At 39.0% G+C, this 12,368-nt stretch overlaps 1 protein-coding gene across 12 annotated transcripts in view; it reads left to right on the top strand.

Annotated features, from left to right (window-relative positions):
• The window catches only part of CACNB2 (calcium voltage-gated channel auxiliary subunit beta 2), a 223,615-nt gene extending 213,244 nt beyond the window's left edge, over window positions 1–10,371 (top strand). For 6 of the 12 annotated variants that reach the window (XM_052696922.1, XM_052696920.1, XM_052696926.1 and 3 more), the window contains 4 exons: window positions 1,450–1,601; window positions 2,425–2,520; window positions 4,636–4,821; window positions 9,555–10,371. In XM_052696922.1, coding sequence (XP_052552882.1) covers window positions 1,450–1,601; window positions 2,425–2,520; window positions 4,636–4,821; window positions 9,555–10,037 — 917 coding nt within the window. In that variant the 3' untranslated portion in view covers window positions 10,038–10,371. Of the gene's footprint in view, window positions 1–1,449; window positions 1,602–2,424; window positions 2,521–4,635; window positions 4,822–6,309; window positions 6,356–9,554 lie in introns of all 12 variants that reach the window. The other 6 variants (XM_052696923.1, XM_052696921.1, XM_052696929.1 and 3 more) reach the window with 3 other exon arrangements.
• Window positions 10,372–12,368: the final 1,997 nt, after the last annotated feature.

The raw sequence follows: 12,368 nt of genomic DNA, 5'->3' as shown, positions 1-12,368 counted from the left end.
AGGCTTTTCCTGAGTGAGTAGCTTCAGGTAGCCAGACACCATTGTCTGTATTTTCCAGTAAACATAATGCTTGTGGCCAGCACAATAGATAAAATGCTGACAGTGTAATTTCAAGAAAATATTTAATAAGTATTTAGTACCTCTTCTTGACATTTAAGTGTCTGCTGGATATCTTCTAATATTTGCTTTGAACTGTCTAGGTATCTATACTGATTTTATTTCACGGAGTGTGCACGATCTTAAAACTCATGTGGATTACAATCTTGCCTGGCTCTCTAACTTCATAGAAAGTCCCTCAACTTGTGTAATTTCACAAGTTGAAATAGTTGAAATAGTTGAAATAGCTTGGGTTGGAAGATACTTTAAAGATCGTCTAGTTCCAACCACATTGCTACAGGCAGGGACACTTCCCACTGGACCAGATTGCTCACAGCTCCATCCAGCCTGGCCTTGAATGCTTCCAGGAAGGGGACACCCACAACCTCACTGAGCAACCTGTTCCAGTGTCTCACCACCTTCACAGTAAATAATTTCTTCCTAATATCTAGTCTAAATTGTCTCTCCTTTGGTTTAAAACCCTTTCCCCTTGTCCTGTCACTACATGCCCTTATAAAAAGTCCCTCCCCATCTTTCCTGTAGGCCCTGTTCAGGTACTGGAAGGCTGCTATGAAGTCTTCCCAGAGCCTTCTTTTCTCTAGGCTGTATAGCCCCAGCTCTCTCAGCCTGTCCTCGTAGAGGAGGTATGCCAGTCCTCTGGTCATCTTTGTGATCCTCCTCTGGTCCCGCTCCAACAGCTCCATGTCCTTGTGTTGGGAGCCCCAGAACTGGATGCAGTACTCCACAGAAAGCCTCAAGAGAGCAAAGTAGAGGGGCACTTCTCTGTGAAGACATGGCAAGACTTGAGCAGGAAAATGTCATTCCATTTCCAGGATGATTTTACTTTTCATTAATTAAGACCAAATATTTAATATGGCACCATACTATATGAAGGAAATCCTGTTTTCTGATGCTTTGGTGAGATTAAATAAATGGCAAAACAGAACCTCAGTACATCTTCATGCCTATCCTAGGAGTCCAGTTTGGACAAATTGATTGCCTCATGGAATTAATGCCCAAGACGAAATTATTTACATGGAACAGTAGCATAGGAATAGGTACATGATGAAGCAGGTTTTTCTCTTATGTACACGGGATTGGGTTGTGTGGGAAAGTGAGAGCAGTGAAGGCAAAGAGGGTCAGGGAGTTCCCTTGCAGGGAAAGTGAGCTGGGGCTCTCACTAATGCCACCTTCATTTCCCAGCAGCAGACATGAGCAGTTAGTGGCTGCTCCCACCTGCATCGTCCTTTGGTAGTGCAACACATCAGCATACTTCAGGTTTTTCTTTTTACATAGCTCATAATTATTTGCCTTTAAACATTTTCCTGACTATGATTTTCTCCTTACCTGCAGCTGAAGTTCAGAGTGAAATTGAACGGATTTTTGAATTAGCAAGGACACTGCAGTTGGTAGTGCTTGATGCTGACACCATAAATCACCCAGCACAGCTGAGCAAAACCTCTCTGGCACCCATTATAGTATACGTAAAGATTTCTTCTCCTAAGGTAAATATTTTCTCCTAAGGTAAATATTTGTGTTATGTAGGCATTTTTCTTTTTATTTTGCTTTGTTAAACGCAGATGATCATGTATCCTTATTAAAGTTATATACTGTTAATATTTTAATTAGGATAGTGAAATATTACTATTCAAAGAATACTTTAGCTGTCAGGTTACCAAAGCACGTGTGGGAAAAGACACTGTAGCTCCAATGATTTTTAAAATTGGGATTATGCTGTGTGTGTTCACATGTTCTTTAGTATCAGTCTTGTAAGTGATGCTAATGATTTATTCAATCAGTAGAGAAAAGAAGGAAAGATTTTAAAGTAATCAGAGTATCAGAGTGATGTAGTGAACTCTAGCACCTCCTGGTTATGTACTTTCATGCTCTGAAAAACCAGCCTTGTGAAGAGGCACTTGAAAGACAAGATTGAAAAATGATAAGATTATTGAGGAGAGCAATTAAATAGATTCTAAATATATTCTAAATCTAAATTTTGATTTAGAAACAAACACAGAAGTGGCAGAGGAAGGGAAATTTTTAGTGTTGGTAACAGCACATAGATATTGGGGTGTAAATGAAAATTAGCTTGTTCTGGATGTAAACAGCAAGGGAGGTGCTCCTAAAGCCAGAAATGAAGAAAATCATCTGCTCAAGTAGATTTTAAGTGGCTGAAAACGTACACTATGTCCGTACCTGCTTAGAGGCCATTTACTGAGAAAAGTCTTCTCAAAATGAATGGGAGAGAGGTCAAATTTACTGTTGGTTTGTTTGTTTGTTTGTTTTTCCACTACTGGCATACTTTTACAAATGTCTTATTTTCCACAGGTTTTACAGAGGTTAATAAAATCTCGAGGGAAATCTCAGGCCAAACATCTTAATGTTCAGATGGTGGCAGCTGATAAACTGGCACAGTGTCCTCCTGTGAGTTGATGTTGATTTGTGTCTTGTTCGGCCAAGAGGAGCTGATTCTTGTTTAGAGATGCCTTTCCTGTCAACCAAGTTAGTTATGTAATTGCTAGGATTGTTTGCTTCCTTCTGGCCATATTTCACTGCTTTTTTTGCAGAATGCCTCCTGAGGTCTCTGGGCTCTACACAAGGATACAGAGGAAAAACACAAACATTTTTTAGGATATGTGCTGAATACATGCATTGCTTGAACAAACTGAGTGTTTGTTTTACTTGATATATTTTTCTGAGTTATTGATCTAAAAATGAACTCTTAATGATAGTGCAGTTTAAGGTAAGGCAGATGACTTGAATAGTTCTCCTTCAGCATGTCACCACAATCCATCACCGCTGACATTCTTGGTCACAATTTTGGCAAAGACCTGTGGGGTGCACATAGCTGAGAACTCTGTGGTCCTTCTACTGACATGCATGTAGGCCGTTTGTAAGATGCGGTGATCGGTATTACCAGCAAACTCAGCTGCCAGGAGTGTGATCAGAACCCAAAAAACAAACATTCAATTCAATTACAGATGTGGAAATTTGCCATAGCTAAGAAGCCAAGTGAGGGAAACATTTTCATCATTGAAGATCAAGCATCTCAACTACAATACTAGTTTCTCAGCTCCTCAGGAAGTCAATCAGCAAGTTTGCTGATGATACGAAGTTGGGAGGATTGGCTGACACACCTGAAGGCTGTGCTGCCATTCAGTGAGACCTGGACAGGTTGGAGAGCTGGGCAGTAAGAAACCAGATGAGGTTTAACAAAAGCAAGTGTAGAGTCTTGCATCTAGGGAGGAATAATTGCACGTGCTGGTACAGGTTGGGGGATGACCTGCTGGAGGGGAGCTCTGCAGAGAGGGACCTGGGTGTCCTGGTGGGCCACAGGTTGGCCATGAGCCAGCAGTGTGCCCTTGTGGCCAAAAAGGCCAATGGCATTCTGGGGTGCATTAAAAAGAGGTGGACAGCAGGTCGAGGGAGGTGATCCTCCCCCTCTATTCTGCCCTGGTAAGGTCTCATCTGCAGTACTGCGTCCAGTTCTGGGCTCCTCAGTACAAAAAAGACAAGGATCTCTTGGAAAGAGTCCAGCGGAGGGCTATGAAGATGGTGAAGGGCCTGGAGCATCTCCCCTATGAAGAAAGGCTAAATGAACTGGATCTGTTCAGCCTTGAGAAAAGAAGACAGAGAGGAGACCTGATCCAGGTCTATAAATATCAAAGGTGTGGGGGGCAGAGTGGTGAGGCTGAACTCTTTTCAGTGGTGAGTGGAGACAGGACAAGGGAAAACGGCTGGAAACTGCAGCACAGGAAGTTCCGCACAAATGTGCGCAAGAACTTCTTTACAGTGAGGTGACGGAGCACTGGAACAGGCTGCCCAGGGAGGTGGTGGAGTCTCCTTCTCTGGAGATGTTCAAGACCTGCCTGGATGCCTACCTGTGCGATCTGCTGTAGGGAACCTGCTTTGGCAGGGGGGTTGGACTCGATCTCTAGAGGTCCCTTCCAACCCCTGTGATTCTGTGATTCTGAGATTCAATGAACAATGCTAGAAACCTGCATAGGCTTTCAGAATTGCCTTCTGGAGGACATCTAACTCCCTGACCAGAGAAGAAATTGTCCCCCTGCCTGTGATTAATCTTTTGCCTTGGAAATTTTATGTTCTTCATTACTCTTGCTATTTACTCATTTGTCTTACTTTGTCTTAATTTTGACTTAGTTGTTCTACGTATGGATGTTGGACTCTTTTTCTAACAGTTCAGTTTTGTTTCAGTAGCTGAGAAACTAATATGCAACCTTTCTTTCTGAATATTTGAGTTTTAAAATTTCTTCAAGCTGCTTATTCTCACCTTCATTGACTGCTGGTGCATTATGATGTGGAATTCATGAGGGCTTGACTTGGCAAATGTAACATCAGCACTGGTTATAAGTTCTGTCCTTTGTATTAGTTGCAAGGGAAAAAAAAGGTGAAATAATACAATTATTATAAATGTGGTTTATTTCTTATGAGTGTAAAGAGTAGTCATCAATTTCACTAGCTGATCTCCCTTGAGCTGGTGGTCATCCTCACTAAAACATTTATCATTTCCTTTATCAGGAAATGTTCGATGTAATTCTTGATGAGAACCAGCTGGAAGATGCTTGTGAGCACCTTGCTGACTATCTGGAAGCCTACTGGAAGGCCACACATCCACCTAGCAGCAATCCTCCTAACCAGCTTCTTACTCGGACACTTGCAACAGCCACTCTTCCTATAAGCCCAGGTCCAAATATTAACTTACAGGTACAGTTTTTATACCATATCTTCTTTTTTTTTTTTCTTTTTTTTTTTCTTTTTTTAATAAATTTTCTTTTGGTTTTCCCTTCTAAAGTGGTGGTCTGATACTAGAATATGCTAAATACGTTTTCCAGTTGGTGATAAAGCAAGTGCTTTTCCAGTAGACAGTTGGCCCATTTCTAGTATGAAAGCTATAAATACAGGCATGTTATTCTTACTGCTGTTGTATTTGCAGTAGCATGTGTTTGCATATTGACTAATGGGCAGATTTTGATTCCTGAGGCTAAGCAAGCTTGATTGAAAACATATAGAGATGCATAGTAGAATAAGGTTTCATTGTGTCTGGAGCACCACTGTGTCTGGAACATGAGTACCAGCCACAAGCATTCTTATAGCCAGCTCTATTGTAATCCAACCAGAGGAATAAAACTGAGCTAATACTATGCACATTGCTGCCTCTGGTAACTCTCTGACTGAAAGGCATGCTTGCATTTGCAAGCAAATCCCACTCCCAGAGTCCCTGCTTGAAAAACTGGGTTATGCACAGAGCAGAACCACAAAGGATGGAGGGAACCTGTGCTCATCTTCCCACAGTGTGTCAGGATGTAGAATTTGAAAGTGGCTAACTGCGTTAGTGATGTCTCAAGGTCAAGGTGGCCCTTCAAGGGTTTCCTTTGCTCTTTTTTTGTTGCTTTCATTGTGAAAAGTGCACGCTTCCTTCAAGCCAAACTCTTACATAAAGGCAGAGTCCCACTGCATGTTGTGCAGACAGACTTGAGAGGCAGCTTGCCTTAAACTGCCAGGGTGATGCCTGGCAAGCTGGGAAGATTGGGTTTTGCTCTCACCTGCACATTGTCCTGCCTTTGTCTTTGGGCATATTGTGCCTTCTCTTTTCTCTTTCAATTTTTGCTTTACCTAACTGTATCAAGATTGTCTGTATAAAGAGATTCTCTCCTTTGTATATATGTTGCATGGCATGAAATGAGGACTTTAAAGATGCTGCTTCATTACAGTTAGTCAGTGACACCTCGAGGTCAAAAAGATTATAGTGAGGGTAAAAATGGGTCTATCCCAGCTACAATAATGACTTATAGCATCTGAATTTACACCTAGCTGATGTATATACTCCAAAAAGTATGCACATATTAGTCACTTTGACTAAAAAAAAACTCCCCGAAAATTAAAGAAAAAAATGTCTGTGCGCTGTAATTGAAATGCTGATTTTTTTTTTTAATTGTTTTGTTTTTATGATTTTGCGAAACAGTTTTTTTTGTTTTTTTGTTTTTTTTTTGTCTTGAAGAATTTATTTCCTGATAGAATTATTATAATTATTATTAGAATGTATTTCCCACAGAATTATCAGATTCTCTCTTTAATGAGAAAAAACGCTTCATCTACCCTGCAGGGTATTTCCCTCTCCAGCTTTCAAAAGCAGTTGCAGGAAAAGAGGCTTTAAGTTGTAGCTCATTTTTGCCTTTTTTTTTCTGTCCTCAGAGCTGAAAACACCCTGAAAAAAATTGTGAGCTGGAAGAATTTCTGAGTATGAAATTCAGTATTGTCGTGTCCCGACTTGTTAGATAAACTTGATTTGCTTTGTAAACATGTTAATTATTTTTATTCAAGTTTTTTTTTAATTATTTTTTTAATGTCTGTTGGGTGTGGATTTATAACTCACTCATTTTATTAACCACATTCTCCGGAAGAACTAAGCACATTTCTGACCTGCTAGCTGTATGTCCTTTCAAATTAACAATTTTTTATTTTAAGGACTAAAATTGAGAGTGTATTTATGGTTTCACTGTTTGTTTGTAGGTCTGTTAATCCAAATGTGCAGAGCAGAGGAGTTTCCTTATGGAATGTAGAACTTCTGTGTTCTTTTTGTTTCAGTTTCCTGATATACATTCAGCTGACACCTGAAACCTGAGTTTGTCAAGGTTATGGAATGGAGTGGGTTTTCTAATCATGATAGCTGAACCCATTCTCTTGGTCATGTCGAGATCTAATATTGGAAGAATCTTATGTCTTGTGTTGTCTTTGTGGACTGTTCTAAAGAGAAAGCATTTGACCTGGCAGGGTCACATCTGCACAGCAAAGCATCTGACTTATTCTCCTCTGGGTCCAATGTGGCACCCCTCTGCCATGAGATCTAGTTGGTTTTTGGGTTTTGTTAGTCCCAAGTGCGTATTGCAATGACAGATTTGTGTTGCCAGCTGTTACTTCTACAGCACAGTGTTGACTGTGTGCATTGCATGGCACAAGGTCCTTGAAGGTGTCAGGTCTTCTGGGGGTTGTTTGAGATGAGGCTGGGGGAAGTTCATACCCTTCCTGCCTGTCTGGTAGAGAGCTTGGGAGAAAACTGTCCTGACAACTTTTCTGAGATTTCCACCTGTAGGAGGTGGCTGGCAAATTCCAAAAAGGAGACTGAGAGCAAACATATGGTATAGGTGATTAGGGAACCTTTGGGAGGAAACAGAGAGTGAGTCCAACTGAGTGTGTGGACACAGACTTTCCTCTATCCTCCTTCAATTCTGCCTAGACTTCTTTTCAAGAACCCCTAATCTTTGAAATTACAACCCATTTGGGGTGAAAATCTTATGGGATTGGGCCATGAAACTTCTGCACTGCAGAATTTAATTTATATCACAGCTCTAATGTGGCCATAAACCACAAAGCCAGATCATAGTCCAGACTGAAAAATTACCTGCTCAGTGTCTGTAATATTTAGGGAAATTAACTGTCAATGAATTTGCCCATAAATCTTAATAGCCTCAGCACTAGTCTGCAGATGCAGGGTAATAATGGTACTGGCTCTAAGTGTATTGACTGTGCTCCTCCACAGATGCTCATCGTAGCAGAGAAGATGCATCTGAGCTTATAAACCAGTATTTTGTTCAAAGCAGATTCAGATCTTGTATTTATTCTCAAACCACAGCAACGATAGATTTTGCTAGTGAAAAAGAATGTAGAGGAGGAATATATTTAGCATTTGACCATATGAGAATTAAAGGGTTTTCATGTGTGTATCCAGTTTATGTGCCTTAAAAACAGTCATGGTTGCAAACTTTAATAAAAAGATGTTTGTGCATCTGAAGCAGGCATTGCTTTGTTCTTTAGCTTTTCATTTGATTCCATTCATAGTTCACTTTCATAGAAGTTCACCTAGAACACATCTAATAATGTTTACAATTAGTGCATTTTTTTTTCAACAAATTGCAATCATCTTGGTAACCACAAAAACAAGAATAAAAAAAAAAAGAAAAGAAATTCTACCACCATTTATGATGCTTTGCTCTCATGGAGCAACCCATCTAGTTGCTGAGAAGTTATTAATAATACAAAATGTTGTCTTAGGTACAAAGATATATCAAAATTGTTAAATTGCTGATTTGAAATTTTGGTAAATTCCTAATGAAATGCAGTTCTGTTCCTGCCCAGTTTCCTGTAATTTTACTTGTTGAATTGCTAGGAAGCACACTTGCTAGGAAGTCTGTCAAACAAAACTTCTTCCTTCTCCCAGCTCACAACATATAAAAACTGAAAGATGTCTGTGAGCTGCCCTGTAGGCAGTCTTTGTTTTCTGATGGCTCTGAACATAAGAGTGCGAATTTTAGGCTAACTTTGGTATCTTCAGTACAGTTTCATGAACAAATGATTGTATAACTGTTAAAACTTACTTTTAGTTTTGTGCCAGAAGCAATGTTTCTATCTTGAAGTTCTTAAGCTAATGTGAGAAAGATAATTCAAATTCCCTATAAACTATTTCTTAAGATTTTGCAATTAAGCTTGATGAACCTTTGGCTGTGGTTTGGGAATAAAAGCAGGTTAATTGAATGAAACCCCAAACTGAGTTAAATAATGCCAATTATTCATTTTGCAGTGATTTCAAAGCATTGTGCTGATGAAAAGTAGGTTTAATATTACCGGGTAATTTTTTTTTTTTAGTTTTTTAATAGTAGTGGTGCATTAGGAAATTCTTTAGGTGATAATATCACCGTCCTTCTACATTCCTTGGCAATGGTCTGTTTTTCTGATTTCTTAAAATTATGAGATCAACATTTAATTTTTTTGTCCCCATGACGAAATCAACTGATTGCTGAGAAAAGCAGGAGGTCAGTGATACTATTAGTATCATAATACAAACTTTATTATTAAAAAAGATCCAATTGTGTTTTTATCTTAAAAATGTGTTTTTATCTTAAAAAAAAAAATAAATAATGTAGAAGAAGAAAAGAAAAAGTAGCTACTATAACTGAGCCAAGATTTTGTTTCTTGATTCTCTTGAGTCTCTTCCAGAAACTCACTTTTCCACGGTGTCTGTTCCAACCAGGCATCTTTAAATTCTGAGCTGACACCTGCCCTCTCCTAGAGTGATGTGTCCTCTAATTTTTCTGCAGTTTGTCCTGCTTCTGCATGCTCTTTTTTTGTCTGGTGTACGGTAGGCAATTACTGCTAACTGACAAACTCAGAAGCATCTTGCATGAGGACAGAAAGTCTCACAGAATAATAACCTGAGCACCACTCTCCTTTTGAGTTAGAGTGGAAATAATTGTTTGTATTATAATACTGAATTTTCAGTAAAAGCTGAATTCAAGTGTTATTTTTTCCTAGTATAGGTCCGAAGTGGAGTGTTGTGTACTTAAATTTTTTTGGTTTCATGATGCTTTCTAGATTAATTTTGTATTGGTGAAAGTTTTAAAATGCGTACCTCGTGTATGTGAACTCACTGGTGGTTGTGACAGCAGGGATCTCAAGGAGACCAGAGGAATGACCACTCAGTCCCTGAACACAGCAATTCACAAATTGAAGAGGAAGCACGGGTTGAACCCATCAAGAAATCCCACCATCGCTCTTCAACCCAACACCATAACCATCGCAGTGGTGTTAGAGGCCTTCCTAGGCAAGAAACTTTTGACTCAGAAACACAAGACAGCAGAGATTCAGCTTACGTAGAGCCAAAGGAGGACTACTCACATGAGCATGGTGACCACTATGATTCTCACAGGGATCACAATCATAGAGACGAGTCCCATGGTGATCACAGACATAGAGAATCGAGGCATCGCTCAAAGGAGAGGGACCGGGAGCAGGACCACAATGAATGCAACAAACAACGAAGTCGTCATAAATCGAGGGACCAATATTGTGACAAGGATGGGGAAGTGATATCTAAAAAACGTAACGACACGGGAGAATGGAACAGGGATGTTTACATCCGTCAGTAACTTTTGCCTCTGGCACTCTTGTGTTTCTTGGAAGTCTTGTAACAATGCCCCTTGAAAATATCTTTGGGTTGTTCACTGCAGAACATATGGTATCCTTCTGTATGCTGATTTGTATTGCTGTTGCTTACATAGCAATAGCATGAAATAGAATATTCATATACTTATTTTTTTTTGTTAGTGCTATATGAATTAGCGTGGTACAGCTGCAGAGTTCCTGATATTGTACCATGCCATTTTTCAAGCTTTTTTTTGGTAGCTGCCACTTGAACAATATCTGTTGCCATCAAGGTGTTGTTAGTGTTTGTTTGTTTTTTTTTTTCAAAGGTACATTTGATGTTTAATAACTTCCCATGTATTCAGCAAGCCAGAATCAGCACATATAAAAATCTAAAAATTTTTGTCTGCTCTGATTTTTAATTTGTTATGCACTTGATTTGCATATTGGTTTAAGAGCCACTGTCTGTTGCTTGTACCTCTGGTGGACTCCATTTGGGAACGGAATTCAGTCTTGCCTTACACACAGGGGATCATGAGGTCAAAATCTATTTTCTATGTATTGGTACTGTGTACTGTATATACAGTTTATAAATGTTATTTCTGCAGACACCTTCTTACTATATAAGTTTGATCACACTGTTTTAGAGTCCTAATGCCAAGTCAGCAGATTTGCTTTTGAATTACTGGCAACTGGAACTAGCCTCATTTAGGAAATCTGTAACAGTGTTCAATCCAAACAATTTTTCTTCTGTAGCAGAAAGCTTATACTAAATGTAAATATGAAGGAGTGCTTGAGATAGAGGATCTAAATAACTCTTACACCTTATCCTGTCCTTGCAAACCCAATTTTGCATTTTGAATTTACAGTAAAGATAACTAGCTTACCACTATAAATTGTTCTTGTTTACACAGGTTACAAAATTGCAATGGACACAACCTAATTTTTATTCTATTGTCAGAATAATAGAGCACACATGACAGAGGTATGTATGTGAGTGAGTGGGTAGTGGATGGGCAGCCGTGTGCATGGGCACATTAAGCAGCAAAGTGTGAGAATCTATCAAAGAAAACAAAGGTTACTCAAAAGCCCAATGAGTTTGTTTCTTCATTCTGTTACTAATTTGAAAATCCAAATTGCAGTCAGGGAATATGAGGGAGTTTACTGACCCTGGTAATTGAGAAAGCATAAATCTGCTGGCTATTGTTGAGACTTCAAGAGAGTAAAACCAGGCAAATGTTACTGTGAGTGTTTCACTGGAACTGTAAAATCTTTGTGTTTTAGAGTATTTGTTTAGTAAGAAAAGTTTACACAGCTTGTGGAGAATTATTTTGTTGGAAAATAAATTTTTGTAGCTTCTCCGCTTTTTCTACACTTGCCAATTCCTCTGCATTCCCACTTTGCAGACAGCTCACTGCTTTTCCTTCACTTAAAATGTGCTGACAGTGGGAGATTAGAAAAATGTGACAAAATATTCTGTTGCAAGCTTGCTATAGAAAATGCATTAAAAGCAAAAGGAGTGAAAACAGTTTGTTTTGCATTGATCACCTGTGACACTGGTAAGTGAGGGGAAATTCACAGTTCTTTTTGGCTACAGGTTCCATACACTTGCCTACTGTATAGGCTGTTCTGCACCATAGAGTCTTTGTAGTAATTGTATGAATGGAATACTTAGATTTCACTGTAAATAGCACATTATGTAAAAACTGTAGTGGGATAGTAATTCGTTTAGCTGGAATTTCTTTCTATTTATTATTTTAATTCTGGGAAGTATCAGCATTGCCTGATTTTGACTATCATTTTAGTGAAATGGAGGTGCGTGCTTTCTCCAATCTAATCCAACATCCAAACAGTTCAGTTTGACTCCTTCAGACTTACGTTGCTGTCCCTTATGCTTAATATGCATTTTTTTTACCCATCAAGAAGGTGAAATTCTGCTGTCAGATATCTGGACATTCCTGCTAGTGCTGCTGACTGTTGCGGTTTTTCAAGGGTAATACTTAGCTCAGGGCATGAACTGTGGGGAACACAAGGAAAAGAGTATTTTTTTATAAACAAAATTCTCAGCATTTCTTTAAACACCACTAAATGACTTTGTAGGCAAAGAAAGCATAGGTAAGTAGACCTCTTGTATTACTAAATGGATAGATAAGACCATCTAAAAAGTGGCTTTTGATACAAGGGGTTTCTCAGGGTATCAGTCGAGAAAAACAGTGACAGAAATTGTTGTTTGAGATTGTTGTTATCAGGTTACGTTTAAATGCAAAAAGTTGTATTGTCTTGTTCTATATAGCCTGGCTTTAGGTATTTTATCAGCTTCAGTAAATGCTGTTGCT

This window comes from Tympanuchus pallidicinctus, unplaced genomic scaffold, assembly GCF_026119805.1.
Source record: "Tympanuchus pallidicinctus isolate F22 unplaced genomic scaffold, pur_lepc_1.0 scaffold3, whole genome shotgun sequence".
Classification (NCBI taxonomy): Eukaryota; Metazoa; Chordata; class Aves; order Galliformes; family Phasianidae; genus Tympanuchus; species Tympanuchus pallidicinctus.
This window is presented reverse-complemented; position numbering and strand designations above follow the sequence as displayed.